This window comes from Podarcis cretensis (genome assembly GCF_951804945.1).
Source record: "Podarcis cretensis genome assembly, chromosome: 9".
Taxonomy (NCBI): Eukaryota; Metazoa; Chordata; class Lepidosauria; order Squamata; family Lacertidae; genus Podarcis; species Podarcis cretensis.
The window spans coordinates 31,521,895-31,542,326 of NC_137178.1; the positions used below are offsets into that span (position 1 = coordinate 31,521,895).

The 20,432-nt window shown below is 39.6% G+C and overlaps 1 protein-coding gene across 1 annotated transcript in view; it reads left to right on the forward strand.

Moving 5' to 3' along the window:
* FAT4 (FAT atypical cadherin 4) overlaps positions 1-20,432 on the forward strand; it is a 141,047-nt gene that overhangs the window by 75,578 nt on the left and 45,037 nt on the right. The window contains exons 3-6 of the mRNA XM_079990505.1: positions 365-626; positions 2,263-2,613; positions 8,573-9,495; positions 10,329-10,503. Coding sequence (XP_079846631.1) covers positions 365-626; positions 2,263-2,613; positions 8,573-9,495; positions 10,329-10,503 — 1,711 coding nt within the window. The remainder of the gene's footprint in view (positions 1-364; positions 627-2,262; positions 2,614-8,572; positions 9,496-10,328; positions 10,504-20,432) is intronic.

A 20,432-nucleotide genomic window follows, 5' to 3' on the forward strand; every position in this document is an offset into this window, starting at 1 on the left:
ACAGCAGTATCTTTCTATTTTATATGATCAGTGCCAGTTCAAGTAAATACATCAGGAATGACAGATTGGTGCAAAAAATGTTTATTTGGCAAGGGAATCTTTTATGTCAGGGAGCCTTGAGCGACATTATAGGGAAATTCCAATCTTAGCTCTTCGTACTCTAACTTTTCTGTTTACTTTTTAATATAAAAGTGATATGATCAGCTCATCATTCCAAATCCATGGTTTACTTACTTACTTACTTACTTACTTACTTACTTACTTACTTGAAAATTTCTTTAAAATTCTTAGAATCAGTGCAAAAGCTTGCCGTTAATTTGCATGAAAATATAATGCACTTTGACCTTTTCTTGTCACTGTTTAGGGTGCAAATGCTCTGGTAACTTACACCATCATCAGTGGTGCAGATGACAGCTTCCATATCGATCCAGAATCGGGAGAGTTGATAGCCACCAAGCGTTTGGACCGAGAACGCCGTTCTAAATATTCTCTGCTAGTTCGTGCTGATGATGGCCTGCAGTCTTCAGATATGAGAATAAACATTACTATTAGTGATGTTAATGATCATATACCCAAGTTCTCCAAACCTTGCTATTCCTTTGACATACCAGAAGATACCACTCCAGGTGAATAGTAGATGTCATTACTGTCCTTATCATTCCTGCTTCCTTGTGCTTTTAACAGCTGTAATAACTCAGACTTCTTTGGAAATATTATGTTCTTGTGCGGATTCAGCAAATTCAATACCAGTTAAATAACGAACGACATTAAAAGGGCCAGGTATCTAGGCTTAACTGATTTGTGCATCAATTCTCTGCTTATGTTTTTGTTTACTACACACTATGGACTTGCTGCCCTTGTTCCATAAAACTCTTAAATTGCTACTACAATTACTACAATTTGAGGTTGTCACTCTCAGAAGAGATAGGCAAATATATGCACATTATTATCCAAAAGTTAGCTTGAACTAGCCCAGCTCTCTCTTTTCCAAGCTTGTACAGGTGGAGTAGCGAGAATAAGTTCACTAGATTCCCTCTGTTTCTTTTTCTTTTTTTAAAAAAATATCATTCTTTGACTGGCATAAGAACAGAATTTAGAATGAGTGAAAACACATTCGGTATCTGAAGCACTATATAATATTCTGTTTCAAGTATGAAGTGAAATTCAAAACCAGCAAGCATAGTGATTAGCTGCTGACCATTTAAAATATCTCGCTACGTATCAGGAGTTCTTGACACACCTATGCATAAGAGGCTGCGAAAGGAGGTTATGTTATCTCTTTGGAAAAGTTATAAATGTGAAATTATACTCTCAGAGGTCTATGAGGAAATAGGGTAGTACACCATATTGAAACATGGAGTTTTACTGGACTTAACTTGAACACCATTTTCCCATTAAGAACATAACTGTATCATGCTTTTTTCCAAGGAGGGGAAAAAAGTTCAACTTCAGTTAAAATTTTGCTGGGCAGAAATTTTGGTTTGAATATATATTCAGTGGCTTTGTTGTTGCATAACACTAAACTGGATTATTAAAACATTACCCTTCCAACTCTACAGTTCTACGACTCTTTGACATAGTTAGGGTTGCTGGCAGTGAACAAACTATAGTTAAGCTGCTGTGCAGAGTTCACAAATCACACCAAGGCTTAATGTGCTGTGTGAACCTTGCCTAGTGGTTTAACAAGGATTTGTTTCCTACCAGCAAACCACAAACTGAAACAATGGTTAGTTGTTGGCTACAAACCATGATTTGTTTCAACTATGGTTTGGCATTATGTGTGATATCAGTACTGTTCCTTAACCATGGTTTGTTTGACCACCCCAGCCCAGAAGCTCACCAAACTAAAAAAAGCTATGAGGCAAGAGCAGCTGGAAAAGAAAGAAATTTATGGAAAAACAAACTGTGGCTTGTTCGATCATTTGTGGAACAACTTGTAGAAAACTCGCCATTTGTTGAAGAAACCATGGCTCAGTGTTATGTATGAACCAGGCCAGGGTATATTTTGAGTGTATATTTTCTCCCCCCTCCCCCACAGGCTTTAAAAAAAAATTAAGGTGGTCATGTGTCGAACTTTGTGGATTTGATTCTTTACAATTCCTGTTAAACTGATGAGTAGGATACAAATGCTCTTAAATAAACTATCATTTAAATACTGTTCATGGCTATGATGACACACACTTATAATAATGGATAGCAGGAGACATATTTTCTCTTGACATGACCCATTTTGGTTTTTCCACCCTCCTAATTCATCTCTAGGTTCTTTAGTGGCAGCCATCTTAGCCACAGATGAAGATTCAGGTGTGAATGGAGAAATCACGTACACTGTGAGTGAAGACGATGGAGATGGAACATTTTTCCTCAACCCAGTCACTGGAGTTTTTAACTTAACTTGTATGTTGGACTATGAAGTGCAGCAATATTACATTCTTTCAGTTCGTGCGGAAGATGGTGGTGGGCAATCCTCCACTGTGAGGGCTTATTTCAACATACTTGATGTAAATGATAATTCACCAGTATTCAGCATGGCGTCATATAGCACATCTTTGATGGAGAACCAACCTCCAGGATCTACTATCCTTATTTTCAATGTTACTGATGCAGATGATGGTATGTATTTTCCCATTTTTAAAATGTATGCATTTGGGAGTATATTTGCACATTTATTCTTTTTGATTATTATTTATTATTTATGCATTTTCCATTTTTTCCTGTTTGCACATCATAATTCACCATCAAACATAGCTTCTATAGCGACCTCCCAACCTAGCCTTCCATGGCATTCTGGGTTGTACTAACGATGCTGCATATTAGTTTAATAATCCACCCTACTTCCCCCCTTTTTATCCCTCATTGTATTTAACTGTTGTTCATAGGATCGCCCCTACTTGTAGATTAATTTTGGTATCGTGTTTTTTTTTAAAAAAAATGCCCTTTGTCTTTTTTCCCTGATCCCTTAATTTGCACATTTAATTTTGTACCTTACTACCATATGAGTATTATCTCTCATAAGGGGTCAAAGAACAGCAATTATTATAACATTATAAATAAATATATTACAAAACTTATAATCAACATCACCCTTAGTAGCATCTGAAATAAATATCAAATAGTTTTGTTTCACTCACTAAGTAAATGGTAAATGAGGATAGATGAAACTTTTTGAGGATTCAGTCTGCAATCCTATACATAGTTACCTAAGATTAAATCCCACTCATTACATTTGTAGACACACCTAGACCATAATGTCAATCAGAGCATTGATTTGAAAATGCTAGCCTGATCAGTTTCCATTCCAAATAAGAACATAAGAAGAGCCTTCTGGCCCATCGGGTCCAACATCCTGTTCTCACAGTGGCCAACCACCTGTGTAGAGGAATTCTGCAAGCTGGACCTGAGCATAACCGCATTCTCCTCTCCTGCTGTTTGTAGCAACTGGCATTCAGAAGCATGACAGTGGAAATTACCTTATAACTCTCTCCGACAATTGGATTTGAGACTTACTTTGTCAGCTCAAATGTGTTATTATCGCATGATATTATTAAAGTGGGCCATTAGAACATGTAGCAGATACATGGTGTTGCTACAGAGCATAGGCCAGGTGATATTCAGTGCGACTAGTGCTTGTTTCTAGAAAAAAAGGTGCAGGAATGCTGCCCTGTCCCTCCTGCTTCTGCGCCAGCCGAAGACACAGGGCTGCTCTGTGAACACTGTGAGCTCCCTGTGCATCAGCTCTGCAATCTGCCCTGTCCCTTCTGCTTGCACACGGAAGCCTGAGAGACAGGGCAGAGTGCAGAGCTGACACACAGGGAGGCTTCTTCCCGCACATCACCTGTTAGCCCAGGAGGCTGAAGAGCCTCATTAAAGCCCCGCTGCACCTCTGGCTCATGAAAAGACCTTCTCCAGTGCCCATAAAGGATGTCCTCTTCGTGTTCCAGGGATAGTCTTCTCATGAAGCAAAGGCATGGTGTGGGAAGAGGTGCTGGAAGGCACTTTCCTGCTGAAAAAAAGCCCTGAGTGTGACCAACTTTCTTCAGGTTACAGTCATACCTCATGTTATGTTCTTTCAGGTTACTTCCGGGTTTTGCCACTCGTACATGCTCAGAAGCGCAAAATTACATCACATGCATGCACAGAAGTGGCAAATCACAACCCGCGTGTGCTCAGCCGCGCCTCTGCAGGTTGCGTTCTTTTCATGTTTCGAACGGGCCTCCGGAACGGATCCTGTTCGCAACCAGAGGTACCACTGTATTGGGTAAAGACTGTAAATGCCCTCTAATTTCAGTATTCAATATATTGTGGTATCTCTGTTTACGAACTTAATTCGTTCCGGAGGTCCGTTCTTAACCCGAAACTGTTCTTAACCTGAGGTACCACTTTAGCTAATGGGGCCTCCTGCTGCCGCTGCTGCTGCCGCATGATTTCTGTTCTCATCCTGAGGTAAAGTTCTTAATCTGAGGTACTACTTCTAGGTTAGTGGAGTCTGTAACCTGAAGTGTTTGCAACCCGAGGTGTTTGTAACCCGAGGTACCACTGTGTTTACACTGATAAGAATTCATATAAAGTATCTTATCAATATAATTATTTTGAAGATATATTATGGAAATTGTTGAGACTTAATTTAGGCAAGGATCGCCTTCTTCCACTGATTTCAATGGAACAAGCACGGCTAATTTTGTCAATATAATGCCAATGTTTTCCTGTAAATGGATCAAAAGCTTACCCATGTCTCAACAAATACCCCAGAAAACATAATCCAGCTGTACTTTGAAACTTCATTCTTCTTAAGACATTGTCTGTTTCTGCATGTTCCAAGAATGAATCTAGAAACAACAGATTGGCAGGATTCTGGCAAATTTCCTGTTTTTCCACAGTATAAACAATGATGAAGATGGAAGGAGAGTTCAGATGCTAAATATCCAGTGTCATTTCCTGTTTAACACACCCTCTGAAAACAATAGTTATTAACTTAAATTTTGGATTTTTTTGGCATTCTGTGAACAAAATGAACATCAAAGAAAATTAACTATAACTTTCAAATCCTGAACAAATAAATGATATTTCTTATTGTTTGATCCACTTTAAAGTTTAATTGCAAAGCAGCTTTAAAACCCAGCATTGCAAACTTTTATTGTATGACCAGGAGCTGATGCCAAAATATGGGGAAATGCTTATTTTGAAAATAATATCAGTTAACCTTCGAGATTGAATAATTGAAAGAAGGCTGCTTATTGTCTTGGATTTTAAAATTCAAACCAATTTCAAACATAATCTGATGTAAATATATGAATGTTTTATACTGAGACCATCAGTCCATCTAGTTCATTCTTTTGTTCTGTGATTGGCAGGAGTTCTCCAGGTTCTTGTTTAGAATTTGGGTGCGTGAGAATTTCTGAGGATAGCTGTATTTCTGTTCTTGTATTAGATTGAGTAATGTCAATTAGCTGTTTTCTAATAGAGTGCAAACAAAACTGAATGCCTTCCCCATCCCTACTTTCAGCCAGGGCTGTGGTGAAATCCATTCCCCAATAATTCATTGGTGGTGATGAAAATGGAGATGTTTTGTTTATTCAGGGTGTTCTTGGAACCAATATTGGTGACCTGTATTTACCATTGGTGGCTAGAAACATTAAAAGTAGAAGAAAATTTTATGTTCTATGGTAGCAGCAGAGCTCCTCATAATGGTAGCCAGAAGCTGGCCACATATTTTATGTTATTCAAGTCTCATTTTCCATCTACCCACTTTTTCAGGTTCCTCTCTGCATTGCCCTCCTCCTAATATTGTGCCTCTGTAAGATTTTAATCCCAGTTAAATTAGCAACTTTCCTTTTCCTCACAGTAACTGGATTGAAAACTGTTATAAGTTCCCTGAGGAACTAAACATTTCAAAATATCAGCTCAGTTGATAAATGTAAAAGACTTCACTGTCATGACTCCATTTCAGTATTGATTCCAAAATTGTTTTCTTGCTTCTATAGTCTTATTTTTTCCTATTTAAATCAGTTGAAAAATTGCTACCAGCTACTAAATTACCAGTTATTAAATATGGTTTTTTCCTCTTCAATTTCTGGCTTATATACATCCCCCCCATATCAATGCATTTTTTCCTGTAGAGAGCTCTGCTAAAGTGTAAGGTAAATATAGGATCAAGTTTTCATTTAGGTCTGGCATAAAATGTATGCAGAATGTTATTTAATACATCATCTATATATAAACACTAAAATGAAATAGCATCTTTTCAGTTTTAGAATAATAAATAGCCATGATTGATTCACTGAATATTACAGGGCTTAATTTATCCCCTAAGAACCTCAGATTGCTACTGAGAAGTGTTAGCATAAAGAATAAAACAATTGACTGTATCAATAACTAATATCAAGTTTTACAAAAAGTGAAAAAAAAGACTGTTGAGGAAGGGCTTGATGGAAAATGAAAGCCATTAAATGCAAACCTCAATCTTTATGACCAATTAGTCAGATAAAATTTCCACATTATTTATTTAGCGCTGTAAGGTCTCAACCATTAATGGAGAGACATGAGAAAGTGATAGATGCTGGTTTGACTTTATAATGAATAATACAAACAGTACGGGTTTTGGGTTTTTAAACTGTCACCATATATTTCCCAGTGTATAGCACGCTTGGAGCTGCTTACCAGCTTTTGGTGCAATGTTTTGCTGAATTAGGCTCCTTAAATTCCAATGAAGTAAGGATGCATGGTATTTTTGTCAGTGCATGAAACATATAGAAACCTAAGAAACACAGGGACGCGCATGGTGCTGTGGGTTAAACCACTGAGCCTAGGGCTTGCCGATCGGAAGGTTGGCAGTTCGAATCCCCGTGAAGGGGTGAGCTCCCGTTGCTCGGTCCCTGCTCCTGCCAACCTAGCAGTTCGAAAGCACGTCAAAGTGCAAGTAGATAAATATGTACCGCTCCGGCGGGAAGGTAAACGCTGTTTCCGTGCGCTGCTCTGGTTTGCCAGAAGTGACTTAGTCATGCTGGCCACATGACCCGGAAGCTGTACACTGGCTCCCTTGGCCAATAAAGCCAGATGAGCGCCGCAACCCCAGAGACATCTGCGACTGGACCTAGTGGTCAGGGGTCCCTTTACCTTTAAGAAACACAGGAAACTTGTTTCATACTGAGTTAGGTGGCTGGTTCATAAAACTCCTTATTAACTGTATCAGTGGTAGGGGACCTCTGGAATCTGGCCTAGCCTTGGCCCACCAGGATTTTGTCCATGAGCTATTTTAGTGAAACTACACCTGTCTGTCAATCAGGTGACTCCCTTGATGTCAGGTGGTTCACTGGGCATGCAGAAGAGAGTATTTAACCCCTGTCCCTGTCAGCTGATGGGCAGTGAGATAAATCCTGCTTGGTCACTGTCTCTCCCGCACTATGAAACTTCAACATCTGGAGAAGACCACACACCTGACAGTATGCCTGTGTGGATGAAAAATATCTGGGCAAAATGGTACCCAACCCTTGGTCTGCACTGACTGGCAGTGATTCTCCATGGCTTCTGACAGGAGTCTTTCTTAGCCTGAGAATTTTTTTGCTTGTATTGCATGTGCTCTGCCACCTATTTATGGTTTTTCCTGCTCTGAGTTGCCATTAACCAAAACTCTGCTCACCATTCTAATCTTGTCTGCCTAATAACTGTTCTTCTTCTAAATGGGAACTTTTTAAAAGGAACTGATACCCCTCCCTCCAATGTAAATTGTATTTTTTAAATTCAGCTTTCTATTCAAATTATGCCTTTCTATTCAATGAATCAAGAAGCAGTTCTCAATAGATCACTCACACATGAGCTATAGACTTAAACTTGCTAGTGCCAGGAAAAGGATTACCAATTCAGCTGCCAGTATAGCATGTTGTGTCACACCATGGACAGTGAATATTATCAGAACCTAATATTTTATACAGAAGATTAAGTTAGAATCTCTCAGCCTTATGACTGAGAATTGCAACACAGCACCTCATCGGATTAATCTGTTATCATTGTGGAAACTCTTGATTGTCTGCTGAATAACAATCCTACATCTAAATCAGTATTTGTTAACAAGTAGGAGAGTTTATATATCCCATATAAAGCAATGTTTGCTGATCTTCAGCTGAATTTTAACCATCTCTTCTTTAATAGAAACTGGTAACCTGATCACAGCCCCAGCTGCTCCAGAGCAAAGCCAGGTTTGGTGGTGTGATACTGACTTTCGGCATACAAGATCTTGTCTAAAGGCACTGTCACAGTGATAAATCAATGACTTCTCATCTTTTAAAGCAATCGTGTGCGTGTTTCGAATGGTCCTGGCAATATGCCAGTGACAAGTGCAGGGATCATCTTCTAGCTGTATGCATGTTGTCTCTGCTTTCAAACATTGCACTGAGCACACTGATGTTCACATGGTGCAGCAAACACAATCCCATTTCTCCATGTGTTCTCTGTATGTGGTGGTAACAGTTGAAGGATGCTATTGATTATGCAACATTCAGGATAACTAACATGCTTTATGTCCTTAATGACTAAAAGTGGTTAAATCTCTCTTCTTTCTGTTTGTTTCGGTTTTCAGGTTCTAACTCACAATTGTCCTACAGCATTACTTCTGGAGATAGCCAAAGCCAATTTAACATTGACAAAAATGGGATTCTAAGCATCAGGAAGCCTTTGGACCGTGAAAGCCAATCTTTCTACAGTCTTATTGTTCAGGTCCATGATATGGCTCCTCTTCCAGCCTCCAGATACACAAGCACAGCACAAGTATCTATCATTCTGCTAGACGTGAATGACAACCCTCCAAGTTTTATCTCTCCTAAGCTGACCTACATCCCAGAAAATACCCCTATTGACACCATTGTTTTCAAAGCCCAAGCAACAGATCCAGACAGTGGTCCAAACAGCTACATTGAGTACAATCTACTAAATCCTTTAAGAAACAAATTCAGTATTGGTACAATTGATGGAGAAGTAAGGCTCACTGGAGAACTGGACAGAGAGACAGTTTCTAATTACACCTTGACTGTAGTTGCCAGGGACAAAGGTCAGCCACCTCTTTCTTCATCTACTGATGTAGTTGTGATAGTCCTTGACATCAATGATAACAATCCCGTCTTTGCTCAACAATTATACAAAGTTGAGATTGCGGAAAATATTCTAACTGGGACAGACGTGGTTCAGGTGGTTGCTGCAGACGGAGATGAGGGTTCCAATGGGCAAGTTCGCTATTCCATCATCAGTGGAAATACTAACAATGTGTTTCGGATTGACTCCGTCACAGGGGTAATAACAGTAGCTAAACCTTTGGACCGAGAGAAGACGCCTTCTTATGCATTAACAGTTCAGTCAGCTGATCGTGGAAGTAGCCCGCGGATTGATACCACTACAGTCAGCATTATTCTGAGGGATGTAAATGATTATATTCCTATATTTGAACTCTCTCCCTATTCTGTAAATGTCCCAGAAAACTTGGAAACGTTACCAAAGGTCATTCTCCAGGTTAGTATGTGTGAGAAAGTAATAAATAGTGCATAATAGGCAACACCTTCATAATCAGAGTAACCTGTTGTTGGATGTCAGCCGTCAGTTTTGTATTATGCTGAACATGCGCTGCAAGTTTTAAGTAGCTCCTTTCATGAGGAGAATGACTTCCACTTGAACAATGGGATCCCCCCCTGCTTTCTTCCTTGCACCTCCAACTATTCTGTTCCCCCAAACCTTGGGAGCATATTTGGGGTCAACGCAGGTAGGAGGACAAGGTGGGGAAGTCCTATTGCACAAGTGGAAGTTGTCTCATTTGCAAAAGTCTTTGGTTTGATACCACCATATACAGTTAACTATATAAATCCTTGGTTTTGTTTCCATACTTCTAAGATAGTTTTAGCCCTTGACAGTGCATTAAACAGAAACTAAATAGCCTTTTTTTTATCTTGACCTCATTTTTTTTTAAAAAAAGCTTCTCATTTTCACCCACTTTTCTTTATTCTCTCAATTTTTTGCTTTGCAGTAATTTTTTTGTGTAGTTACTGAAGTGTTATTAAATCTTTTTTTTTTAATATAGATGCATGTCTACCATTTGTTTTCTAAATAGCTACATTCAACCTTTTGTTGACAGCAGCAGCTGGCTGGGGGTGGGAATATAATTGGTATCTTTAAAGGAATAGTTAAAGGTATGCCAGATCTTTTCGTTGTTTTAATCAGTTTTAATAGATGTATCTGCTCTGTCAAGCACATGGCCACTTTTCCTTCGATACATGAAAAATAATTGTATGGCCAACAAAGGCACGTTGGGTAGGGATTTGCAGTTATATTGTGCTTCATTACATCTATAGGTTGTAGCAAGGGATGATGATCAGGGCCCAAACAGCAAATTGACCTATCTTCTTATTGGTGGAAATGAAGATGGGGCCTTTACGCTCTCAGCCAATGGGGAGCTCCACCTTGTACAGAGCTTGGACCGAGAAAAAAAGGGGCAATATAACATGCTGATCACAGCAGCAGATTCAGGTAAGCCAAGTCAATTATTTATCCAGGTTGCACAGCCCTATTTAAGTACCAAGAGACATAGTCTTATATATAAAGAAATGATGAAACGTAAAACTAAACATTCCTTACTTTTCAGGGGGATGGTGAATTACATAAATTGATAACACCCTTGTGATGGAATCCTGATTCCACTAAAGCCAGCTACAAACATTAAGGCTGCAATGCTATACCCTTACCTGGGACTAAGCCCCAGTGAACTTAATGGTACTTACGTCTGAGTAGACATGTATTAGATTGCTCTGTAAAAGATCTATGCTCTCAAAATCTGGATTTAATATCTAGTTTTAACTTCCATGGTGCTTTTTTATTGATTTGCTACCTCTGTCACTATCACTTAGTAGCTTCTCTGCCTGTGCAGGAACTGGTCATTTGTTTTTTGTTTTTTCCCCAAGGCTGGATGTATTTGCCAAACAACAGAAATAATGCAAGTTGAAATAAGATAGAGAAAAGCTAAGTATAGAATGCTGCATTCCTGTAAGCACCGTGAAAGTTATCCTGTATTTTACTGGCAACTGCTATCAGTTACACATTTTATGTCCTCTCTGTTAGAGGATTTTTCTTTCTAGCTTTTGCACTGGGGAGCCCAGGAGATAAAAGATGTGGTTGTCAGTGGTGTGGTAGCTGTAGTTTTCTGGAGTGTGTACAAGAATAAAAACTGATGCTTTTTGCTTCTGGCACATAAAGAAAGGGAAAGAGGAGTAGCACCAAATGAGCCACAGAATTGGAACATAGGAATCTGTGTTATACTGAGTAAGTCCATTGGTCCTTCTTGCTCAGTATTGTCTAGTGACTCTCCAGGATTTAAGGCAGGAGTCCTTCCTAGTCTTACCTGGAAATGCCAGGAATTAAACCTAGAACTTTCTACATGAAAAACATATGCCCTACCACTGAACTGCGCTAGGGTGAATCATTACAAACACAAAGATCTGGCTGTGTTGATAACTGGTCTCTTCCATCTTGTGGCCATTCCACACAGATATAAAAAATATTTACTATTTTACAGTGGCCAAATGAATTTAGCCTCTTTCTGGAATAGAAATATATGTAGCAGCAGCAGCATACTGTGTAAACAGAGCTGCATCTAAAAGCCAAGTTTCCAAATGGTTCCTCAAGCCTTTTGTGGCATTTAGCTGTGTTAATAGAAACCTCCTCCTGTGTCCCAAATGAAATGTACTGGCATGGTAAAAATCTAAGGTACCCCAGGACAGGGCTCTTAGAACTTTAATAGTTGTGTAGAAGAGGGCACTGAAGTTTACATAACAAGATACATCCACTTAAATGTTCTCTTCTACTGTTAAAAGTGCAAAAGCCCTGTCTTCATTTTCAAAATCTCCACATGGATGTCCATATATGTGGTTGTGTTTGGAGCAGACATCCCAATGGGTAGAGTGAGCTAATATGAGCTGATACTGGAAGGTGTTCATAGACATTTCCCAGTGATTGTTGGTTTGGTTGACATTGTTTCCAGTTCACACACAAAAATACATAATACTCCAGTGAACCGAATCTTACTGAAATAAAAAAGAAGAAGCTATAAACCTCGTATCTGGAATTGTTTGAGGAGGTTTTTTGCCAAGTTTTTGACTTTCAGACTCATGGGGACAAAACAGACAAAGGGACTACCCTTGAGTAAGCAACTGTGTAAGCTACAGTGAGGATCCACATTTATTGTACATAGTAGCCCTTAAAAATATTTATTTAATACCTTCTATGTGTCACTTCTATTTTTAAGCTTGTGTAATTCACAGTTTTCAGCCAAGATAACACGGCAGAATTCCTTTGCAGCAAGCAAAGCCGAGTGTGCCAAAACCATGAAAAAGGGCAGCTTGTCAAAAACTAACACTCATCCATACAATCTCTGAAAATAAATCATGCAATAGATATTACCTCACGGACCTTGGTTTGGTTTTTATTACCAGGGGGGTGGGGGTGAATGCTGGTCGGTTATTTTCAGAAATGTACTTTCTTACATAGAACCCAGATTTATAAGTTGTGTGTGTGCTTTTCAAAAATAGAGCACCATATGAAGGGAAGGGCAAAGTCTTAGTTGCCTCATTATATGGTGTTTCCTGCTTGGCAGGGGTTGGACTCGATGGCCCTTGTGGTCTCTTCCAACTCTATGATTCTATGATTCTATGATTTTCTTTCTCTGATTGCACCCGTAGTGTAGTAGTATACACATACTCCACACAAGTACTGGAAACTTGGTGTGATGGCAGACATGTAAGCAAATGTATTTTGTGTCTCTAGGTAGACAGATGGGTGATAGAAAAGGACAGGTATAAATCCTTCAAGTCTCAAACTCTCCACCATCCTAACTCAATAAATAAGCAGCAACAGTAACACCAATGTCCCACCAAACATGTTACTTAACAAAATCTATATCATTCAAATGTCTGTCTACATGCACACAAGAATCTTATTTGTCTTAATGTTTGCCATCACTGTAGGTTTATGTGGACAGTGGCTCCGTAGCTCTATCTAACCACACATTCTGCTACTGTTATGGTAGACTTGCAGATATGATGCTCCTGGGATTGGCTTGTTACATCATACTTCTTTGGTCTAGAAAAACTGAGGACCTCTGTGCACCAGGCTCCTGGGTATGGAGGTCACTCGCTCACATTGATGGTGGACTTCAGTTACAAAGAGGTTAGATAGCTGTGTGTGAAGTGGGGAGAGCTTACATGGAACTTTGTAGGAACTGACTTTTAGCAAACTTCTTCAAACCCACGAATCACAAACCATATCAATACATAGAGAGTTTTTCCTGCATTCTTATCCTTCAGTGATTTCTAGGAGCAGCTGCCATTCCAGTGTGACTTGTGTAAAAGGGCCCTTGCAGATCAGCTGCACGCATAGCCACAACTGCTGGCTGATTGCAGAATTCTTTTTGGTGTTAACTATGAGATATGCTTTATTGAGTTCCTTTCTCTTCCTCCATTCTCTTTATCTCACTCATTTGTAAGCTAGACAACGCACTGCCTTCAGGTGTCCCTCAAGCATTCCAGCTGTTCTGCTTTGCAAAGGTATCCCTAGGTAATGGCTGCACGCCCTCTTGCTTTCAGAGATAGCATCCTCCCCACAATTCAATTAATAGGAAAACTGAAGAAGTCAATCACATAGTGACCACTATAGTATGTTCATTTTGGAGCCTGGGTGATACATCTTACCATTTGCAAGCTATGCAAAACAGCAATCAAAATGAGGTAATGGATGTTTTTTCTTGTGCTCCTCCCCTTCTCTCACCAACCTTCAGTTTTTATTTCTAGCTATCTATATTACTAAAGGCATATCCACACCATAATTTAAGGCATAGGACTTCCCATAAATAATCTTTGGAACTGTAGTTTTCCCTCTCAGTGCTACAAATCCCTAGCATCTTTAATAAACTACAGTACCCAGAATTTTTGGGGGGAGGCCATATGTTTTAAATGTGTGCTGGATGTGCTTTAACGGCCTGGTGTAAATCTGCCCTTTGTGTAACATTATTTGTTCCCATGGCATGGTCAGCTCAGGGTAGCTGCACAAAAAAGTCAGCCCACACCATGCTAATATGTTTGGGAATGATAATGAGCCACCACCAGAACAGGCAGGCTGCTGAGATGGTGGTTCATATGGGCCTTTCATCTGAGGTTCTTAGCAGCACAAATATACTGTGAAATATACTGTGAAGTTGGAAACTCAGCCACAACTCTTATAAAACATGATGAAGAAGCAGTTTCCCATTGCTAGAGTGTCCTCTATCATAGTCTACAAAGGGAAGATGCAGATATTAGATGTGAGTGTCTAGTAACATGGCATGCAACTATTTGAAGTCAAGGGAAGAGAAAGATTTAATGAACATATAATTAATGGATTTGCCTTACCATTGAAAAAGAGCACATTTTCCTTCTAAAGTTATTACTGTCTTTGCACAAAGTGAAATACCAGTAAGTCAGTTTTGTTGTATTCAGATTTGAGTACCTCTACCTTTGTGTGTGAGAGAGAGAAAATGATGGGGGGAGAAGCTTTTCTTGAAATAAAACAAATAAATAACGCCATATGTTGAAAGTCAGAGATGAGCGAAATGGCAGTGTGCCACCCCAGAAAGCGGCAGCTTTTATCCTCACTTTTTCATCTTTGAACATTTTTCTGGAGAATTGTTGGCTTCCATCCTTGCTGTTATTAATTGCCTGACTATAGAGTAGCACATCTGGCTCCTTGCTAGCAGCCTTGACTTGCCATCTGAGTGAACTATGGTTTTTCCTCCTCCCCCCCCCTTCTGCCACCCTGCACATTTATGAGGCAAAACGGCCTGTTACCTGAAGAACTCCTTCAACCAACTTGCTCTGATTCGAACCTTAAAAGCCTGCACTTGCCAGATTAGTTGTTCCTTACTTTCTTTGTTTCAAGCCTGCTACCTTTGCAGACATATTGTTTGGTATTTCTCTTTGCCTCTGCAAAACCTAGCAAGATTTTTCTTTCTTTCTTTCATGCTTCCTTCTATGCCTAGAGAAGGGTTACATTTGTAGCTGCCTCACTGGCATGCTTTTTTTCAGGCTTAAAATAAATCCAAACCATGCAGCTTCACAATCTTGATTTGTTACGCTTCTTTCCTCATAGTTAGCTCTGTTCCCTTAAGTGGTTTGGCAAATTACATATTTCAAGAAAGCTATTCTATTTTTCTTTGCCCCACTCCACCCCCATTGCATTCCATGCTGTGGTCTTCAAGCCACTTATTGCCTTTTAAAGCGTTCTGTGTAAATTCTAATGTTTACATATTCCTACAGAATTATTTTGCTCTACATCATAGTCCTGTTTCTACTTTGTATCTCCTTCTAGCATCACTAACAGAGTCACTATAGGAACATCCATGACCTTTGTTTCCAGCAGATAAAAGCAACATAGGAACTTGCCTTAGATTAAGTCAGGCCTTTGGTCCATTGAGCTCAGTATTGTCTACACTGACTGGCAGCAGCTCTCCAGGATTCCAGGCAGGGTACTTTCCCAGTTATACTTGGAAATACCAGGGACTGAACCCAGGGCCTTCTGCATGTCACTCAACTATGGCCTTCTCTCTCTGTGTAAGATATATTCCTTGCAGATATCTAACATGTATTATTATTCTTATTCCTCTAAGGAGCTCAGGGTGGCATATATGGTTCCCCCCTGTCCATGTTATCCTCACAACAACCCCATGAGGTCAGTTAGGCTAAGAGGCATCAACTAGCCAAAGGTCACCCAATGAGCTTCATGGCTGAATGGAGATTTGAACCATAGTCTGCCAAGTCCTAGGGATGCGGGTGGCGCTGTGGTCTAAACCACAGAGCCTAGGGCTTGCTGATCAGAAGGTCAGCGGTTCGAATCCCCGCGACGGGGTGAGCTCGTTGCTCGGTCCCTGCTCCTGCCAACCTAGCAGTTCAAAAGCACATCAAAGTGCAAGTAGATAAATAGGTACCACTCTGGTGGGAAGGTATACAGTGTTTCCGTGTGCTGCTCTGGTTTGCCAGAAGTGGCTTAGTCATGCTGGCCACATGACCCAGAAGCTGTCTGTGGACAAACGCCGGCTCCCTCGGCCTATAGACCAAGATGAGCACCGCAATCCCAGAGTCGTCTGCGACTGGACCTAATGGTCAGAGGTACCTTTACCTTTACTGCCAAGTCCTAGTCTGACACTCTAACCATTGTTCTTTCTATTATGTCAACCTACCCCCTGCCTCCTGCCACTTGGTTGGGGGACATCTGTAGATGGGGGTCTGTTCTATACATGCAGGTTCTCAATAATGAGGAACCTCGATTGTGCATTCTCAGTGCTGTTTTATTTAACTCTAATAGCAGATGCTGGTTGAGTAGCGTGGTGATGTGCAAAGCAAATTTCCCAACTTATACATTTTCTCAAAAATTTCCTAGCAACAGTGGTCTCGGACTGCTGATGAAACAGAATGCTACAACTTATAAATTGAAAGTCTGTGAGTTAATTCTTCAGCTCCAAGGCTACAGAAAACTTAATTGCTAGGATAAGACCAGTAAAACCTGAACATATGGCAAGGAATACTTATCCTGTTGGTTAATCTTCAAGAGTCAAACAGGGTGTTTTTAAAGCATAATTCAATAACAAAGAAAAGGCAGGCTTACTGTGGGTTATGCAGAAGTCATTAAGGGGCAAGACTGACTTAGTCAGTGGTTTCTTAAATAACCTGATTTCCTAGTCTTCCAACAGCAATAACTTTTCCAAAGAGTTAAGTGATTTTTATATATATTTAAAGTTTGGGTTTTCTTTTCTTTTTTGTTTTTTAAATTGCAATGCAAAACCCACATTCCTGAAGCCCTATACTTAGCAAGAGGATGTCATGCTTCACAGAATTTATGTGTATTCTTTTTGTGCCCACGGATCATAGGAAAGAATATAGAAAAGCATGGTGAATCAAAAATCTGCACCAAGCTGAAACAATCCATGTAGGTTTCACATTCCACTTTGACTACAAATATGAATTATAGTCTATACTTGACCTTCTAAATGCACTACACATATTTTTAGTATCACTTCAAAGTGCACATTGTCTTGACTTGATATTTTGAAAGGAGATATAACATCCAAAGTAAAATCATCTGGCTACGATCAGATACTGTGCAATATGGGTCATATCAACAATAATTTTCACATAGTTATCACTTCATAGATTTGGATGGCAGCTTTGCTGCATAGACAGATGATCTGCTAGCCTGTCCGTTCCAAGCAAGAATTTCAAGCTCCCAACTTTCCAGGGATTTGTATTGCCCAATATTGTTTTGCTTTCCAGATTAAGGACATAGATAATTAGGAGCCTGATCAAAGCCCTCACTGTTTCCTTTTTGGATAATAGTCTGTTTTGAATTCTGATCTGCAGAATTGTAAAACAGCTACTGTTTTCATTATGCTAAAGTGTGATTTACACATAACTCTGCAGTTACATGTGGGCCACTTGAAAGTCAAGTGTATGATGTGCAACATGTCAGGCAATTCATGTACAGAATAGCCACATGGATCTGTCAGTCAGTATCATAGTTAAAGACTGTTCAAGGCACTTTGTTTCAGAACATTCAGATCATTACAGTCCTTAGCATATAGTGGCTCAGGCTGTATTCAGACAGCACTTTATTCTGTTTTGCTGACTTTTCCTTACTTGATCATTTCTGCATTTTATGTGATCTTTCACACAGTGTAAAAGTCACCTCTGGGAATTTAGCAGAATATTGTGGAAGTTCAGTGTTCATTTCCATGTCAGTTGCTTCCAGGAAAAGAAAAGTCTGTAACCCCATTATAACGTGGAACATCACAGGAGTTTTGCACTGTAATTTTCCCACTCTTTTCATGGATCACACCATGTGCTAAAAACTGGGAATGACATTAGTGCATATAGTCCTTTCCCACAATTTTCAGAACTGAACACAAAACAGAAGCATGCATGCACACAAGGGGTGGTAAAATGTCCAAAGATGTCTGCTGCTGTGTCACATCATGTTCACTGGTGTGAGGAAAACTTAGCACAACAAGGCAGTATATTGATCAAAAAACCACAGTTCCATAACAAAACAGGTGATGCAGTGTGAAAAGAATGTTTGAAATCAGGACAGGATGATTAACATTGTAGCCAGGAAAACAATGCAATAATACCCACCCATAGTTTGCACATGTCACTAAGGAAAACCATTGCTTAGCATGAACAAGCCAATGTGCATCTTTCTGAAGAGGAGGGCATGGCTGCCGACTTTTCCCCTAGTTCTCCTTCTGTCATGATATCCACTGCTAAGCCATGGTTTGACTTAGCACATTGTTCAAACCTGGGTTTGTGGTTTGTCTCCTCCAGATAAATCACAACGGGTAAGAACAAACCTTTGGTTACCTTGGTTACATCTCATGGTTTGTCTCAAGCAAGACAGATCAACCCACAGTAAGACAAATCATAGCAGCACAAGAGCAGGAAGACTGGGGGAGGAAAATCCATCCCCTTCCCCTTCTGCCAGGAAAAGTATCCTGTTAGTGAAATTCCTTTCATAGGAACTTAGGAAATTACGGTCTATGCCGTTCTGGTGTTATTAATCACATTTTTGTTTATTTAATTGTTTTAGGATGTCAATCCAATTAAGTTGCATTAAATTCTCCATGTTCTGTCCCCGTCACTCTCCTGTTTTAGTATTTGTTTTAGAAGAGCATAGATTGATTTGCTGATTTTCCATTTTGATGTGTTGTGGTTAAAATAGGATGAATTCTAAACAACAAAGAAATCATTTGCTATTTTATTACCAATTTAAAATCATAACAATGTACAGTATACAGGACTTTGCCTGGAATGTAATACATTTTGAAAGATTGGCTTTCCTGCTGAGAGTGAACCTGGTTTATTCCATGGAAAAGTTCAAACTTTCTAATAGCACATGACATCTGCTCAGAGGCCCCATTCAGTGAGCATTTGATTCCAGCTTTGCTGCAAAGCAACAGGTTTCAGTGGAAAAGGAATTCCAAGCCTGTCAACTTGCTTCTGTATATCAGGATAATGATATAATTAATTTACATGGGGCTTCATACAGTTGTATTCATCTGCAGCTTAAATGATATCCAACAAAAATTGCAATCATAATTCTCTATCTATTTTATTTGTGCATTTTTGGAGTAGCAGATGCCTGCACAGTTTGTCACTAGTTTTCTGGGGTTTCATTTTAATCTTTAGAACTGTCACTTTGATTCTGAAGGGAGTAATATCTTCATTATTTCAAAAAGAACACGCAAACCACCCATCAATCTAAATACATTTACATGGATGTAAGCTTCACTGAAACAAAAAAAGATGCAAGTCCAAGTAAAAGTTTTTGTGGTTGAGGAAGAAATCTGTATGTAGGCTTCACCATTAATATTGCTGGCCTGAAAACAACCACTGCAATCATACGCACACTTGTTCGACAGTGAACCCCATTAAATTCTGTGTAACTTATTTTTGCATGAGCATTAAGGATCATCAGGGCATGTCAGCAAGATCTGTGTGAATTAGGGATCCTGGTACCTTCTAGATAAGAAGATTAAGAGGAGCCCGACTAGTTTGCCATACTGTTCTCATAATGGCCATCCAGATGCCTGAGGGAAGCCCAAGCACTAGAGCCCTCTCCCTTCCTTTGGTTTCTGGCAACTGGCATTCAGAAGCATTCAGTTGTGCAGGCAGAGCATAGCCATCATAGCTACTAATATAGCCTTTGTCCCTCGTTATTGGACTACAGTTCCCATCATCCTCAGCCAGACTCATCAATGGTCAGGAGATATATAGTCCAAGGACACCAGGTTGCCTACCACTTTTGATCAGACTAAGAATGAGTGAGCTTTGAGCACTAGAAAGCTACTTTTTTATTATTATGCTGGGCTGGAGGACCTGCTGTACAGTGTTGCCAGTTTTCACAGATTCCAAACTTCCATGTTTGTAATTTAAAGATGGGTTTTTTAATGGACAATTTTCTGCTTAGGGGCAGAAAACACTTTTGACATCATGGCACCACAGGAGCAGTATTTTTTTTAATTGACAAATTTCAGGGTGACAAAAAAAACCAAACTCTTTGGGGGTCAAATGTGGCCCGTGGGCAATGGGCTAGCCACCCTTCGCTTATATACTGTCTGTTTTTTTTTTTTGTAAGTGCTGGTTTTCTAAAATATTTCCAGAAAACAAAGGAGGCAAGAGACATGCTTACCTGAACCTTGAAACTTCATTTTTCTGTCCACTGAAATTTCAAGCAGGGTTTTTCAGCAATTTTCAGAATATGCTAAAACTCAGTGGCATTGAGGTATATGTGCAGGGTGAGCTATCATCATTCAGGGAAACATTCTACATATACTTAAATGCACTCGCTATATTGTTATGTATGTTCCAGGGTGATGAACTAGTCTG